The 18,688-nt window shown below is 37.3% G+C and overlaps 1 protein-coding gene across 2 annotated transcripts in view; it reads right to left on the reverse strand.

Moving 5' to 3' along the window:
• Positions 1-5,121: 5,121 nt before the first annotated feature.
• LOC140513869 (all-trans-retinol dehydrogenase [NAD(+)] ADH7-like) overlaps positions 5,122-18,688 on the reverse strand; it is a 46,273-nt gene continuing 32,706 nt past the window's right edge. For both annotated transcript variants that reach the window (XM_072623849.1, XM_072623848.1), the window contains 2 exons: positions 12,490-12,628; positions 5,122-10,365 (listed from right to left, as the gene is read on the reverse strand). In XM_072623849.1, the coding sequence (XP_072479950.1) occupies positions 10,341-10,365; positions 12,490-12,628 (164 nt within the window). In that variant the 3' untranslated portion in view covers positions 5,122-10,340. The remainder of the gene's footprint in view (positions 10,366-12,489; positions 12,629-18,688) is intronic.

Raw genomic sequence — 18,688 nt, forward strand, 5'->3', positions numbered from 1 at the left:
TCTTTTCATCTGCTTTATAAAGGAAAGACAGCTTCAAAGGGGTTAACAATTCTTACTTTAATTACAGAGAAAGAAGTGAGTATAGAAAATAAAGCAAAGAAATTAGCATAAAAACCAACAGACAGGGCTCTAGCTGCCTGAACAGACCAATATTACTATACATCACTGGACTGAGGGAGCACAGGCATCTAAGCAGTCAAGGGAATCTGAACATATGTCTACTCAGAGTCTCAACCAGGAAATCCAAAGATCCTTCTCATGATCAAATTCCCAGAGCAAAAGACCAATTCAGAGTGTATATACACCTTCCAGAGTTAGAAGGCCTCACAACCCTTGTGACCTAGTATGAAAACCTTCCTACAAGCAAGCTTCCCCTAAGCAAGCTTCTCTTTAAGCAAGTTCCTTCCCCCAGGGGCTCTGTGTGATTTAAGATGTGTCACAACTGGGCACATAATCTCACAGGTCCTCATCACTGCTCTCCTGAACAGCTGTAATATTGGTGCCCCTTTGATTGGTGCCCCTTTCTCTCCTCTTGCTAGCTCATCTTTCACATAGTCACTAAAGCAATTGTCCTATTCAGTAGCTTTCTTACACAATAAAATCCAAAATCTCCAACCACTCCAATCTCATCTTCTGAACCTATTTCATATTACTGCCCTCATACATTCTATATTTCAGTCAACAATGAACAACTAGCTATTCTGAGTCTTAGTATTCATCTCCCAACACTCTGCTTTCACACAGGTTCTCTATGCCTGCAAGGATGTAGAGAGAATAAGTAAGATTTAGATTTAGGTATCTAGGTAATAGAGAAGGATGCATATGAACAAGAAACCTCTCTCTTTAACCCTCCTTTCGCTCTGTGCTCAGAATCTTGCCTGCTATTGTGAAAATGCATTCATTTTTATGTGAAACTGACTGAGGCTGCCATTCTGTGTCTTAGAGGCTTAAAATAAAAATCAGATGAAAACATCTGGTCCAAACTCCTCATTTTATTGATGAAGAAACTGAGTGCCAGAGAGGTAACATTCATAACAGTTTCATATAGTCATTTAATTTATATAAATCTATTGACCTGGCAGAGGGGCAGGGAATAAGCATTGATTGAGTGCCAGCTGTGTGCCAGTTACTATTTGATCCTCATGGGTGTGATTTTTATCCATATTTTACAGCTGAGGCCAGGGCCATCTCCAGTTGTCCTCATCTATATCTTGCCACTGCACCCAGATGGCTCTAGAGGAGAAAGTACAGCACAGTTCTGCTGCACTTCAATTCATTTGCAAGTCATGGCATTACCTTGCTGATGTCATGATCCTCTTCAAGAACTAAGGGCAAGCAGTAACAAACGTGATGAAACAGAGGCAGGCAGAGGTTTAGTGATTTACCCAGGCTAGCGAGTGTCTAAGACCTATTTAAATTCCTATCTTCCTGACTTTGTGCTCTACCTACTGTACCACCTATATGCATGAATTTCTATGGATCTATAGATGTAAATACAATTTGGTCCTTTGAATTTGTAAATATAATTATTCATATTATGAAGTCTGTGAATTTCAAAAGGAGCTGTTGATTACCCTCAGGGGAGTGTCAGATACTGAAGTTCCCTCATCATCTGGGTGAAGAGGAAAATTGAAAGGTCACCAAAGTATACCAGTATCTTTCGGGTCAGGAATTTAAAGCTTATATAGAGGAGACCACCCCCCCCCAAGTCTTTCCTAAGCTAATTATTAATAAAACCAAACTAGAAACAAGGTCTACTGATTCCTGTTCTTGGGCTCTTTCTAGTTACACCATGTTTTGGGTTGTTGGTTTTTTGGTCTCAGGCTTAGATGGCATCAAGATATCTAAGCAGAAATGTCCAAGAGGCAGTTAGAGTACCAGAGCTTTAGTGGTTAGACAATAGAGATAAAGATCCAGGAATCTTAAGCACCCAGAGAAATGAAAGAGTTCACTATAGTCACACAATTCATGGAAAGGTAACTTAGCTATCTTCACATGACAGGTATCTATCTATTGAATTAATAAATTCAAATGTACTGATTATCAAATCACCAACTTGTCCTGTTTTACATATATAAATGTAAATACATGTATTTCTATATATTTAACACATATAATGTTTAAAATATAAATTTTATATATTTATATATAAATATAAAATTATATGTATCTTTAATACATATAAGATATATTTTTAAATACCAATTTTATTTATATTATTTTCTTATATATTTATTCAAAATGCTTCTATATTGTTTTCTGAGCACTTACTGGGAGTCTTGGCACTGGAAGAGTGAATGGAATGAGATAAGAATGGGGGTCATCAGAGAGGAGAGGATATCCAGGGGAACTCTGGAACCATCTCAAGCTGCTGCTGGCGTTGTTGCTCACTTGTTTCACTTACGTCCAACTCTTGGTGACCCCATTTGGGCCTATCTATATAAAATGCATGCCTGAGACAAATATATGATCGAAGTCAGTAGTGTCAAATTCCAATAGAAACTGGAGCCCCTAAATCATACATAAGAATGCCTATGGGCCTTGCATATTGACTTAGAAAACCACAATACAGTCCATCCTTAACATCCACCTGGTTAACTTTCCTGACTTCAAGCTTCGGCATAGTACTCTTAGTAACTTCATTTCCACTTTTGTGTTGGCAGCCACGCACATTTGCGGCTATGTGCAGCAGAGAATAAAATAAGAGACCTAATGTACTCCAAGTGTGTGAAGAGGCTGGATTCCTACTAGGTGCTCCTTAAGTCTTGTTCACCCTACTGTTCTCAAGAGCTCCGCATGCGTTTCTTGCGTATTTTCATTGTCTGTCTCTTAAAACTCAAGTTCTATGTTGCAATTATGCCCCCAAAGCCTAGTGTAAGACCTTTGGGTTCTAAGTCCAAGGGTGCAAAATAAGTGATATGGCTTAGTGAGGAAAATAAAGATGCTAGTTAAACTTCGTGCTGGAATGTCTACAGCCTGTTGGCTGCAAATTTGGTGTTCACTAATCATTGGTTTGTTACATCAGTTTTATCTGCAAGAAGGAGGAAGGTATTCATAAAAGCGTTCTTGAATTCACTCCAGAAAATGCTAAAAGTGACCTCTCAAGTGTGCAATGAAGAAATTGGAAAAAAAAAAAGGAAAAGTGGCTAAGTTTGTGGATAAATGAAAGGCTGGTCACTTCTGCTCTCTTGTCTGAGCTTACGTACCCTATTACCTGTGGATCTGGCCTGGCAGGAGTTCTAACTTGGACCTGGGTTAGGGACTCACCCAAGGCATGTGCTTTTCATCCCAGGACAATTTAATCAGAGTCAAAAGAGAGATTCCATAGGCTTGGTTACCATTTTCTCTTTTTTTTACCTTGGGGTTCTTCTGACATCACCATCCCACTCTTTCTCATCCCTCTCCTGTCTTGTATTGCTTCTTGTCTCCCCTGCATTTTATAGATTGTTCCATGGTTACTGTATTATGAAAAGTGCATATTACAAGAATTCGTGTTTTGTTATAAAGGATTGTACACCAAAAAGTGTGTTTTCAATAATCTCTAGTGAAAGATTAGTTTTTGGTGCTGTGGGAATCTAACTCCCAATTTTCCAAAATTCACATTTTTTTACTTTTGCACCATTTTCTAATAGCACTACCTTGCAAAAAATAAGCATTGATTATATCAATAATATCTTTGATATTATTGCATTTTAAAAGTATTTCTCAATTACATGGTAATCTGGTTCAGGCTTCATTAAGGAATATCTTAGGCCTGAGTGGGCTTACATTTGGCACCAATAAATCGTTAAAGTTCTGTGGAGATTTACACAATTCTGTTAGGAATTGAAATGAATGCCAACTAGATAAGAGCTGAGTTAACAGAGATTGATACTGGAGTAAACAGGGCCAGATGAGGCTACACTGGAGAGGTTTACTTAGCCAGAAACATCCCCCTCTAAATTAACATTGCCTCCAAATCAAAATGAATAATTAGTGAGCATTTTTAAGTGCATTATGGGGCAACTAGGTGGTACTGTGGATAGAGCACTGACCCTGAAGTAAGGAAGACCTGAGTTCAAATTCACCACTTAACTAGTTATGTGACCCTGGGCAAATCACTTAACCCTGATTACCAAAAAAAAAAGGGAGGGGGGGGAGAAGGGGACATGGTGAAACTGAAGCAAGTAATTGAGATAGAGAGATTTCTTAAGATTACCCCAAAGAAAATACAATTTTTCATTTGACTGATTAAAACAACAAGATCATAGACACTTTTAGGCAAATTTCCCTCATATAGGAGTTGTCTTTAATTTAAGGGACCTTAGTTTTTCTCATGTGTAAAGAGAGTGGGCTGAACTACATTACAGAATCCAAGATATGGATGAACCTTTGATTTTAACATGTAGAATCTTAGCGATCTATAGAATCATAGTTTAACCTTGACTCATGTCCACAAGGTAGGTTTATAATATAGAACCTGCATTCATAGTGACTTTGCACTTAGAAGGGTAGTTATGAAAAGATGCTAATGCCTAGCAGCTAGGGAGTAAAACTCTCTAATAATAGAGTTTTGTGGTGTAGGGTGGGTAGAGATTCTAGCCCTGGGTTAGAAAAAGCCTCCTTTGGCTACCATTTGAACTCTAACAATTAAAAAAAATGCCATAGGCAATGAAGTCCTAGAAATACTACATATATATGCACCAAATGGTATAGCATCTAAAGTTTCAAGGAAGTTGAATGAGTTACAGGAGGAAATAGACAATAAAACTATACTGGCGGGGAACCTGAACTTTCACCCCTCAGAAGTAGATAAATCTAACCAAAAAATAAACAAGAAAGAAGTTAAGGAGGTGAATAAAATTCTGAAAAAGTTAGATTAGATCTCTGGAGAAAACCGAATGTGATTAGAAAGGAACATACCTTTTCCTCAGTATTACATGGAACTTACACAAAAACTGACCATGTATTAGGACATAAAAACCTCACAACCAAATGCAAAAAAGCAGAAATAGTAAATGTATCATTTTCAGATCATAGTGTAACAAAAATTATATTCAGTAACAGAAAATGGAGAAATTAAAAATTAATTGGAGATGAAATCATTTAATCCTAAAAACAAGTGGGTCAAAGAACAAATCATAGAAACAATTGATAATTTAATTAAAGAAAATTACAACGAGACAACAAACCAAAATTTATGGGATGCAGCCAAAATGGTACATAAGGGAAAATTGATTGCATCAAGAAAATAGAGAAAAAACAGATCAATGAACTGGCCTTGCAACTATTAAAAAAACAAGAAAAACAACAAATTTATAAAAATACAAGTCATTCCCCAAAACATGCAATTTCTTCAGACAAAGATTTAAGATTTTGATTAAAGGGGGGGCCATCCCTTGACTCAGAGAAATGCAAATTAAAACAACTGTGAGGTGCCTTCTTGGTAGCTTTGTAAGCTGATCCAACCATTCTGGAGAGCAATTTGGAACTATGACCAAAGGTTGATAAAGCTGTGTATACCCTTTAATCCAATAGTAGCACTTCTAGGTCTATAACCCAAAGACATCCAAAAAAGGAGAAAAGGACCTATTCATACAAAAATACTTATAGCAGCTTTTTTTGGTGGCTAAGAGCTGGAAATCAAAGATTTGGGGAATGGCTAAACAAGCTGTGGTATATGATTGTAATGGAATAGTATTATGCTATTAGAAATGACAAGCAGGATGATTTTAGAAAAATTTGGAAAGATTTACAAGAACTGATGCATAGGGAAGTGAACAGAACCAGGAAAACATTGTACATAATAACAGCAAAGTTCAATGAAGATCTGTGAATGACTTAGCTGTTCTTAGATTCAAGACAAATCCCAAAGGAAAATCCCAAATTCAGCATATTATGAGCCTCCAGAGAGAGAACAGATATTGACTGAATACAGACTGATTTTATTCAAGTCTTCTTATACAAAATGACTAATATTTTACATAATTGCACATGTATATCTTCTATCTGGTTGCTTTCTGTCTCAGGGAGGGAAGGGAGAGAGGGAGGGATAGAATTTGGAGCTCAAAACTTTAAATAGAAACATTAAAAAAAGAAAATAACCAAATCCAGAAAATGGCCCATATTCCATCATTATATACAGTCCATCATTATATACAGATTATATTTTGCATCAACGTTATTATATGTGAATGCAGGGCTGCCAATATCATATGTTCTAATTTTAGCTATAACACTAACTTCTACCAGGTATAATTGCACAATTTCATTGCCCTAATTTCCCTATCTGTAAAACAATAAATTGGATGAACAAAGAAAAAAATAAAAACACAGACACCTGCAACATAAGGACACAGTCCCATCCCACTTGGGTCACCTTTTCCAACATAATCACAGGTGTTTATGAGATGTTTATTAAATTGATCACAAGGATTCTATCACAGAAAAAAATATTTTTTGAGAAAACACAAAAGGTAGTAAGTTTAATATAGATGAAAAAACTGAGAACAAGGAAGGTATCAGATTCTTTTCAACATCAGAGATTCCTGAGGAGCTAAAGGCTATGGTGTCCTGACATCTCTTCTGTCCCAACAGTGTAGCAAAATGGCAGGGTGGATAGTCAGCTCCAAAGCCTGCCAGACTCAGACTGGAGTCTCAACTCTAACACATTCTGTCTGTATGCATTACTCTGGGTGAGTCACTTAACCTCTTACTGCTCTAGGCTACTCCTTAAGAATATAAGCTCTCCCCTATCACACTACCTGCTGGCTTCTCTGACCTCCTTCAAAACTCAGCTCAAATCCCACCTTCTGCATGAGATATTTCCAAGTCTCTCTACCCCCATTTCTAGTGACTTCTCTCTGAGACTGCCTTCCATTGACATGGTACATATCTTGCATTTATTCAGTTATACCCATATTGTCATCCCCAGTAAAGGGCGAGCTTCCCAATCTTTTTTCCTTTCTTCTCATGCCAGTGGTTGGGACATAGTAAGTTTATTGACTGATAAAGAAGTTTACCCTGATAAACATGAACAATTTCAGGGCTTTGATCAATATTAATAGACCAGATGAAACCTGAATGTCCCATCTCACTTGGTTCACCTTATCCAACACCACTGGCATTTTTTCAGATCCTTGCTATACCCATTTTACATCTTCCTGCAAAGTAAAATTTGCATTTTGATGGCAATTTGTCTATATCAAAGTAAAATTTTAAAAGAATTATAATCTTCCCCCAATCCTTCATTCTGAGAGGTAGCATAACAAAGAAAAGAAATGGTTCTGATAGGCTGAGATGAGGAAGGAGTGCATTACAAGCTTAGGGGACCAAGGAAAAGCCACACAGATGGGAAATGGAGTCCTGTATGTGAAGAACAACAAAAAAGGCCAGTTTGATGGGCCCAAAGTGCATGTGAAAAGGAGTGATATGCAAGGCTTCTGTTTGTTGTTCTTCAGTTAGTTCAGTCATGTCTGACTCTTCAGGACCCCATTTGAGGTTTTCTTGGCAAAGACACTGGAGTGGTTTGCCATCTCCTTTTCTAGCTCATTTTACAGATGAAAAAACTGAGTTGATCATGACTGAGTGACTTACACAAGGTCATACAGCTAGTAAGTGTCAAGGGATGGATTTGAATTCATGTCTTGTTGACTTCAGATCCAAACTTATATCCACTAAGCCACCTAACTACAATGTGTAAAGCTAGAAAAGTAGAAGAGGTCAGGCGGTAAAAAACTCAAGTGATAAATAGAGTTTACATTTAATCCTAGAGTTAATAGTAAGCCATTGAAAATTATGTGAGTAGGAGAGTGCCATGGTCAGATTATTGCTTTAGAAAAATCCCTTTAACAGCTAGGCAGAGGATGGGTTAGGGAGGGAGGGGTAAGACATGAGGTAAGGACAGTTAGTGAGCTACTGGTCCAGGATAAAGGGAATAAGGACCAATTTAGCTTTGGCTAAAGTGAGTCAGGGCAGTTAGGTGGTACAGTGGACAGAACACTGACTCTAGAGTCAGGAGGACCTGAGTTCAAATCCAGCCTCAGATACTTATTAGTTGCATGACCCTGGTGGAGTCATTTAATCCTGGTTGCCTCCAAAAAGAAAAAAAAGGAAGTCATATTCATTGGAGATATTAATTAAACTTGTAGGAACTGCTAAAGTCAACACAGAAAATATAAAGAAGAAAAAAGAAGAAAAAAAATACGGGTAGTAATCCAGTAAATTACTCAAAAGTTGCTGTCAGAGAGAAAGGAAGAGAAGGACATTCATGAAAATCTACAAAGAAGATAGAGTAAGTAATGAATTAATTATTATCTACATCAAAAGAGGAAATTTCTACACCAAGGGACTCCTCACTTTGGTGAAGTCTCAGGTTCACAGCCAAACACAACCCTCCAATTACCAATGACATATTTTGGAAGACTGGTTCTTTCATTAAGTGCGCCAGGCAAATCTCCCGAATTTGTAAACTGCAGAATTTTCTACGTTGTCAATCTCCTATTTTGATTAAATCTTAAATCTAGGGAAAATCCTGTCCCCTCTCTCTGACAATGACAGAAAAAGGTATGTTATACTTATCCCTTCCACACTGTGACTTTCCCCATCACATGTTTGCTATCTCTGGGGTCAGCTGAAAAATTTAAATAGAAATTTTGGAGAAGTTTTGCAGAAGTCACAATGCAAAGGCCATCAGACAACATAGAAAATGCCTTTCTACTTGACATTGACCTACATGTAGCCTATGACCAAATACATAACCAAAATTTCACAACAAGGGACTGTAAACACCCCATTAAAAAAAAAGTTCAGAATTCTTCTCTGTTACAAAGGGAGAGCTAAAAAATTTTACACAGATTTTTCAGATTGTGGGGGCATTGAGACCCTAACTCCTGCGATGTGGAAGGGATAACTGTATATACTGAACCCCCCTTAAGTGCTTCACTCCAGTGCAAAAATGACTCGGGATTCTATAACTGTTTCTTCCCTAGTAGGTCTCACCAAGATGGAAAGTCTGCCCTAGGCGTCAAACTCTGTGGCTATCAACTGAGGACCATTCTAGCTAAGCACAAGGAAGCTCATCATCAAAGGAGCTGTAGTCCCTGGAAACCAATAAATGTAGGGTGTGTGCTCCACATCAGTGACAGAAGTGTGTACATGAATAGAATGCCATATCTCTCAAAATATAAGAGCAAGAAGGGACTCAAAGTCATTTAGGACACATAGGCACTGTACCCAAAAGGTGTTAGGGTGAATTAACTTTTATATGAGCAGGGACCTGCAAAAATATTATGGTTAATTTTCCATCCAGAAGAACTTGTATGCATATATTAATTTGGAAATTGTCAGAATGAAATTCTATTTTAAACACACATTTCAAAATGGTGAAAAGGCATCTAGGTTTTTTTGTGACAGTCAGTCCTTGTAGAAACATTTTCTTTTCTCTAATTCCGTCAGATTATTTCACAATAGCTTTTGGAGTGAATTGGGAAAGTATGCAATGCATATGAATCCAGCTCCTTGAGGGTGGGAATTATTTCATTTTTGCTTTTGTTTCTCTAGTACCTAGTGTAACACCTGGCACAAAGAATGGACTTTAATAAGGGCATGTTGAATTGAATTGAATTGTATCATATACTTTCCTTAAATTAAAACATACATATATCTGTGTATGCATTATGTATATATGCATATATATACATACACCCATATATTTCAAATGGAAGCAAATAAACTATCATGTGATAAGACAATTTTACTTAACAGATTAAATTTATTTGTAAAAAGTATATTCAAAAAGGATCCATATTCTTTGATACATGAAAGGAAAAAAGAAAGGAGAGGTCAGGTATAGGCTTTCTGTGGAGTAAATATAACTTGAAAAGTCTTTCCAGAAAGAAAAAAGAAAAATCTTTCCAGAGTTTTATTGTAACACCATCCAACTTCATTCAATATCTAGCCTAGTTTCCTGGAAGTATATGATGGAAATCCCTGAAGGAGGAGTCTTTTAAGCTCTTATTGCTTTTTACCCAAGAAAATTGGGATTCCACTTAAAATTCCTACTTCAATCAAAAGTAATGAACTTACACCTTTTTACTGATGTTCCAATCCAGGACAACCTACTTTCTCCAAATTAAAAAAAATTAACATTATTACCTTGCTACTACCCCAGATAAATTGTCAGTGACAATGTCAATATTTTATTTTGGAAAAGTGTATTGATTCCATGGTACTTAGTTTCAATTTTGTGTTCAACTCATAAGAGATAACACATATATCCCATCATAATTATATGAAAGTGAAATATCAGAGAAAGAATCAGCTGCTGATGAATCCACATGTACCTTCTATCGCTTAGGAGCTCACATTAGAAGAACTGATCGAATGCTGAAATAGAAAATGGAAAGATTCTATTAATATCTTGTTTCTATATCTTCTAAAAAAGAATAATTTAGTACAAGGTCCTGATTGAAACTATGGTGTGTCTTTCTAACTAGTATAGTATAGTGTGTGTGTTTGTCCTTCGTTGCCAAAGAAGACCATGCCATCAGAGAAATAATGACATGACTTGCACTTAACTTTGTTTCTGAGTGAGGGAGGGTTGTGCAGGTCACCAGCCTCACTTCTCCTCCAGAGCCATCTGAATCCAGTGACCAGATATTCATCAGGGACTGGAGATGACCCAAGATGAGGCAATTGGGGTTAAGTGACTTACCCAAGGTCACACAGCTAGTGAGTGTCAAGTGTCTGAAGTGAGATTTGAACTCAGGTCCTCCTGATTCCTGCACTGGTGCTCTATCCACTGCAGCACCTAGTTGCCCCAGCATAATATAGTACATAGACAGTAAATGTAATATTTCTTTAAATAAATGGTGAACCTGAAAGATCAACTGCCAAAGATCAGTAGGAAGTTTTAGAAGCCTGAGAGACATGGGGATCAGTGAGGTCTGATGGCATTTCTACTGGTCTCAAGATCTATTATGAATGATACATTTTAGATTCAAAACTAGGGCTCAGTTTTCACACGTGTAAAATGAAGGGGTCGGAACAGATGAGTTTTAGAGTTTGTCCCGTATCTAAATATACCATCCCACTGAGACTTTGCTCTCCAGGAAAATACAATTCGAAGCTACAATGTTCTTGGCAAGGAAGAGGAATTAGGACAGATTAGTAGATTTTTCTTATAAAAATTAGTTTCCTCTTCTCTCATTCAAATAAGAGATTATAGTCTTTTTTATATGAGATGCCATTAAATGCAGGGTGGAATGCTAACATTCGAAATGGGAACCTCTGTCCCCAGAGAGGCTGCCTTTTAACTAGACTAGAAAGACCAGACTCAGCACTCTCCTGGTCTCCCAGGGTCTCAATTTCCTCTTCTGTGAAATGAAGGGACTGGGAAAAGTTATTCAACTGTGCATACTATTTGACCCAGTGACATCACTAATAAATCTATACTCCAAAGAGAGGAAAAGGTCCCTTATGTACAAAAATATTTATAACAGCACTTTTTCTAATAACAAAGAATTGGGAAAGAAATGGGAACCCATTAATCAGGGAATGGCAAGTTATGATACAGGAACATTGTGGAATAGGCTCATGCTGTAAGAAACAATGAAAGGGAATGGTTTCTGAGAAATTGGGGACACTTCTGTGAATTGACATATAGGGAAATAAGCAGAACCAAAAAAGAAACCAATTCATATAATAACAGCAATATCATAAGACAACTTTGAAAGACTTAAAAACTGTGATCAAGACAATTCCAGAGGACTCATAATGAAACATGTTACCCATTTCCTGACAGAGGTGATAAACTCAGAGTACAAATGATTGAGACAAATTTTGTAGACATGGCCAATAGAAAAAATGATTTTGGTTGATCCTACACGTTTGTTGCTAGGATTTTGTTTTACTTTTCTTTTTCAATTTTGGGTGGGGAGATAAAAAGGAGAAAAAGCAGATCTGAGTTAATTTTTTAAAATTTAAATAAAATCCAAGTCATTCACCACTTGTATCCACACTCACTTTCATCTTCCCAGGAGTATCAGGGTTTAACATCAATATTTCTAAGAGTTAGTACACACATCAGAAGTTATCTTATTATCAAGGCCATCCTCATCACTCTACAGAGAAAGTGATATCCAGAGCCATGAAGTGACTCACTAATCATGAAGTCACATGATTGGCAAGGGGTAGGACTGACATTTGAATCCAGATAATTTGAATGTATATCTAGCATCCTTTCTTCTACACTGAACCCAGGTGACATCATCAAAGTAAACTCCAATTTTGTGAAAGAAATAGGACTTAATAGACCCACTTAATAAAAAAAAGGTATAAAATACCAAAGAAAATATATGTTCATCTGAGTTAGTGTAATGTTAATCTTACAAGGATTTTTTATTTTGTGAAAGCCTCAAATAAAAAATATGTGTACAAGATGATCAAATTTATAAATGCTGTATTATACAAATTGCATTTTTTGGTATGACCAACATATAAAACACATACCTCTCTCCTTTGCAGAGTAGATCAAATCCTTCACTGATTTTGTTAAAAGGTAAAACATGGGTTATTAATGGATCCAAGTCAAATTTCTTTGCCATGAAATCACACACTAGTTTTGGGATGTCATCTCTGGTCTTCCAACCTAAAAAAAAAATAAGTACCAGTATTTATACACACACACACACACACACATACATACATACATACATACATACATACATACATACATACATATATATACACTTTTTAAAATTCAGCAAACAAATATTAATTAAGTGCTTACTAAGGAAGCACCAGGCATGGGGAGGGGGGTGAGATACAAAGGAAAGCAACGAGTTTTTACACAAAACTTCATGTTTCCATTGTCCTTCAGAGCTCTATGTGAAACTGACTTGGCTAGACAAAACTTACAGAATTAAATGGATTAGAACTACATAGGATGAGAATGTGTGTATGTGTGCGTGTTGCAGGGGAAGGGATGGGATTGCCATTTGTATTTGTACTCAAATGAATGAAACTAACAACCTATTGCACTTCTAAGTGTATTTCTCTTTAGATTTAAATATAAACTTTATTTTGTATGATATCTTTTTTAATAAAAAATATCTAATGACATTCTTGAAGTATATAAGATGTCTTTTGGCAAGAGAAGGACAAAATGAGGGGGGATCAAGCTCTTTCATGACCATAATGTCCTTTACCAACTAACAAAAGTTTTATTCCAAGAAACCTCACTCCGTACTAACCATATCCTTTTGTAACGTAAGTAATAGAAATAGCAGCTCAATTTACATAGATCTTTATAATTTACAAAATGCTTATATTAAAACAACTTGATAATGTATTCAGTTATTACGCCCTCTCACCCATTCACCCCCATTGTGTGTTCCTGAAACACTGCCCTCCTTGGTGTTCCTCACAGAAGACATTCCATCTGGTTATTTTCCACTCACCTTTCCCCATGCCTGGGGTATTCTCTCTCCTCCCATCTGCTTCCTGACTTTTCTGGCTTCTTTAATTTACCACATAGAATCTCATCTTCTGTGAGAAGTCTTTCCTGATTCACATTCATACTGTTCTTTATGCTAGTTCCTTTCTTTTATTGAATAACTCCAACTTATTTTGCATAAACTGCAACCTCCTTGAGTAGACACTATTTTTTGCTTTTTTTTTTTTTTTTTGCTTCCTCAGCTTTTAGCACAGTGCCTGGCATATAGTAGGCACTTAATAAGGTTATTGGCTGACTAATTGATAGTACATGTATTTTAATGTTGAGAAAACTAAGGTATAGGAAAGATAAATGCCTTGCTGAGTCACTTAACTGGTCGATTTCAGAATCAAGACTCCATCCTATATTCTTTACACCACACTATACTCTTATGAACTGACATTATTTGGGTGCCTTTTGTCTCCATTTACTTTTTATGTAGTGCTTTAGAGAGTGCATTATCATTTACAAAATGCTTTACATAAATCATCTTGTGTGATCTTCACAACAATCTTGTAAGTTAGGGCAATATCATCACCATTTACTGGAGATGGAAATTAACTTTTTTCTTTTCTCTCTATCCAAATTAGATAACAGAGACTACAACTCAAATCTCTCATTCCTGTGTGATCACCAGGAGGAATTCTTCCTTGCATTTTTGTAGCTATTTTTAAAAGTTTCCCTGGGTAATTTGAACAACTAGGAAGAGAAGAGGAGGATACTAAGCATTTCTATGACTTAGACTAAACCCACTATGTGTCAGGCACTGTACTAAGTGCTTTTTACAAATGCTGTCTCATTTGATCCTTACAATAATCCTGTGAGGCAGGTGCTATTGTGCTATTCATTTTATTGTTGAGGAATTGAGGCAACCAGAAGTTAAATGATTTACCCAGGGTCATAGAGTTAGTAAGTATCTGAGGCCATATTTGAATGCAGATCTTTGTCTCTAGGTCTGGTGTTTTAATTCACTATGCCACCAGCTAACCTAAAAGGTGGGAAAATATAGGGTCAATTGGGGAGAAAGTAAGATACTACCCTAAACCTTGAAATCCAAGTAAGAAATGCAAACAGGATGAGGAGAGACATTGCTTGGATGATAAAGGAGAGAGGAATCAAACAGCAGTAACTGTTTTAGTAAGTCTACCTGGGGGCTGAAGGTAAAGATGCACTCATGAAACAGAAGAATAAAGAGTTCTTCTATCAGTTACAATCACCAGAGCTTTCTTATGTGATATTTAGCACTATGGAAACTGAGTAAAAATGAAAACTTAAGAATAATGGAGGGCAAGAGTTTTTTGAGCTGTTAAGTCAAATTTTAAGACATTTTTTGCAAGCCAATGTTGTAGAGTTGATCCCCTAGGAAAGGAGACCAGTGCCATCTGCTGAAACACAACAGACCTGCTAAACTATAGAGGGTAGTGAGCTAATAGAATGAAAACTAAGCACTAGGAACTATGCACCAATGATGAAATGACTGTTACCTGCTGGAAGCTTAGGAGAGCTGCAACAGAAAGACAGAAGCTGGAAACACTGATGGAAAGAAGTTACTGGTGATCCTGGCTGAGTACAGAGCTATACAAATCTCTTAAGGGAGAAGATTATGCACTTTGGTTCTACTCTTTGGTCTCAGATGCAAGTCCTTAAATTTTCATTGATTTGTAAAAAACAAGCAAAATTATTAATGTCTGAAGTTTGCAAACCTATGTGACTTTACCCTTTGGGCATATCATATGCTAAATTTCCAGAGTATTCAGGTGGTGAGTTGAGTCACAGAGAGCCCTGAAGGACCAGGACCAGGATCACCAGGAACCTTGTGTCTAGGGAAATTGATACAAGTTGAATTGGTAAGTTTCTCAAGGATTTGAATGCCATAAATGTTTCACTTTGCTATATATTGAACTCAGAGATGTCAGACCCTTAATAACAAGGACAGGTAATTAATTAAGGAGTATTGTTGGCTAAAATTTCATGTATTTTACTTTTCCATTTTATAGTTTATTTCAAGGAAGTAAAAAAAATTTTTGGAAACTTTTTATGTATGGTACAAAATATTGAGTAGAATCATAGAGTTTCTAAAAAATTAAACAGAATTGAGAGGTCATCTCTCTCATTTTACTGACAAAGAAACTGGGGCCTTGGGGTGGAGCCAAGATGGCAGAGTGAGAGCAATTACTCACCTAAGCTCTTAGACAAATTCCTTCAGATACTTCTAGAAAGAGAATCTGACCAAATTTTGGAGGGGCAGAATCCAATAGGAGACAGACTGTGGCAGATTCACAGCCCAGGACAGACTGAAAGGTCGCTGGAAAGGATCTATTATGCAGGGGTAAAGGTGCACACAGCACACAGCACAAGTGCAGCAGGGCTGAACAGGAAGCTCCAGGTGCCCTGAGGCAGAGGCCACACTGAGCCATGGAGCCCCAGGTATCTGCAGTGCCTGCTACTGAGACTATCAGCTCGCATATTAAATGTCTGTAAGTCACCTACTTGAACTTCCCGAAGCCAAAATGGCAGAGTGATCAGTAAATGCTCTCTCCCCCTCCCATGTTGACCTTAAAAGACTCATAAAATATTTCCCCAGAAAAATCCTGGATCAGTGGGATCAGCAGAAGGAGCAAAGCATCTCTTAGCATGTGAGGCTAAGAAGATTGCTAAGGAAGATTCCTCTTACTGTGGCTAAAGGGGACCAGTACAGGACTGAAGCTATCCCAGACAACCCCACCTCAGTGAACAGAGGGGTGGAGCCTCACAACCACCAACAGGCGTGCCTCAGAACTCCAGGCGAAACAGGAAGACACTAGGGCAGCCTGGATCACCAACCACTGAGCTTACCTTTGCTCCAGCTCAGCTGAGGAGACCTACTGTGGCCAGACCACTCCTCCCCCACACATAACAAGCTAGCTCCAGGGGAAAGCCAGGGAAACACAAAAAGACTTCGTTTGGCCTCTGCTTTCTCATATCAGCCAGCTCAGCACTAGATTTTTTAGCTTCTAGCTGAAAGAATCAGAGGCCACAACACACAAAGCCTCATCATCATGAGTAAGAAGCAAAGCAGGAAAGAAAAGACCATAGAATCTTTCTATGTGGACAAGGACCAAAAATATGAATGCCAAAGAGGTCAGCATTGAGACTGTACTCCCATCTGAAATTTCAGAAGGGAATATGAATTGGTCACTACCACAAAGAACAACTCTTGGAAGAGCTGAAGAAGGATTTTAAAAACCAACTTAGAGAAACACAAGAAAAACTGGCCAATGATCTTAAAAGTATGAAAAAACAATTCACTGAACAACTCGTTAAAAAGAAAAATTGGAGAAATGGAAAAGGAAGCACAAAACCTAAATGGGAAAATTGGATAAACAGAAAAGGAAGCACAAGACCTAACTGGGAAAATTGGAAAAATGGAAAAGGAAGTACAAAAACTAACTGGAGGAAATAATTCTTTAAAAGGAATAATTGGACAGATGGAAAAGGAAATGCAAAATTTACCTGAAGAAAACAAATTGATAAAAATTAGAATTGGGCAAGTAGAAGCTAATGACTCTATGAGACATCAAGAATCAGTCAAACAAAATCTAAAGAATGAAAAAATAGAAGAAAATGCAAAATATCTGATTGGAAAAGCAACTGACCTGAAGAATAGATCCAGTGGAAAAAGACCTAAGAATTATTGGCCTAGCAGAAAGCCATGATGAAAAAAAAAGAGCCTGGAAAATATCTTCCAAGAAATCATCAAGGAAATCAGCCCAGAAGTCCTAGACCCAGAGGGTGAAATAATCATTGAAAGAATTCACCATTCACCTCCTGAAAGGGATCCCAAACTAGAAACAGCAACGAATATTGTTGTCACATTTCAGAACTAACAAGTGAAGGAAAAAATACTACAGGCAGTCAGAAAGAAACCATTCAAATATTGAGGAGCTATGCTCAGGATCACACAGGACCTTGCAGCTTCTACATTAAAAGATCAAAGGAATTGGAATATGATATTCCATAAGGCAAAGGAGCTGTGACTACAACCAAGGATCAATTACCCAGCAAAACTGAGCATAATATTTCAGACAAGAAGATGGACATTCAATGAAATAAGGGATTTCAGACCTTTCTGATGAAAAGGCCAGAACTCAGTAGAAAATTAGATCTTCAAATTCAGGTCTCAAGAAAGGCATAAAAAGGTAAACAGGGGGAGGGGGAGGAAACTTGTTATTCAATATGGGCAAACTGTTTACATCTCCATAAGGGAAGATGATACTTGGTAATCTTGAGAACTGTTTAATTATTATGAAATATAAAAGTGATATACATAGACAGAGGGAGTTGGTATAAAGTAAACAATGTGAGGATAAAAATGTGATTTAAGGATGTGAAAAGATTATAACAGGAGATGTGAAAAGGAGGAGGCAGAAAATGGTAAACTACATCACAGGAAGAGACATAAAATTATATTACAGTAGAGGGAAAGAGGAGAGGAAGGTGAGCATTGTTTGATATTTACTCTCACCTGATTTGGTTCAAGGAGGGAACAACAAACTTAATTAAATATATAAATCTAACTAGCTCTACAAGCAGTAGGAGGGGAAGGGGGAAAAGAAAGGGAGGGGAGGCTAAAAGGGAGGGAAGAAGTAGTAAGGGTAAAGGGGAGTAAAAGGGAGAAAGGATGAAAGAAGGAAGGGAAGACTGCAGGGGGTGGTGGTCAAAAATTAAAACTCTATTGTGGAGGGGAAGGGAGAAGGGAGAACTAAAAGCACAAATGGTAGGAAAGAGGGTGGAGGGAAAGACACAGATAGTAATCATAACTGTCAATGTGAATGGGATGAACTCTCCCATGAAATGGAGATGGATAGCAGAATGGATTAAAAGCTATAATCCAATCACACATTGCTTACAAGAAACACATCTGAAACAAGGGCATACACAAAGGGTAAAGGTAAAAGATTGGAGCAGAATGTATTGTGCTTCATCTGATGTAAAAAAAGTAGGGGTAGCAATCTTAATCTCAGACAAAGCAAGAGCAGAAATAGATCTAATCAAAACAGATAAGGAAGGAAACTATATCCTGCTAAAAGGCACCATAGAAAATGAAGCAATATCATTACTAAACATATATGCTCCAAGTAGTATAGCATACAAATCCTTAGAGGAGAAGTTAAGGGAGTTACAGGAAGAAATAGACAACAGAACTATACTAGTGGGGGACCTCAACCTCCCCCT

The sequence above is a fragment of the Notamacropus eugenii genome, chromosome 7, assembly GCF_028372415.1.
Source record: "Notamacropus eugenii isolate mMacEug1 chromosome 7, mMacEug1.pri_v2, whole genome shotgun sequence".
In the NCBI taxonomy this organism is placed as follows: Eukaryota; Metazoa; Chordata; class Mammalia; order Diprotodontia; family Macropodidae; genus Notamacropus; species Notamacropus eugenii.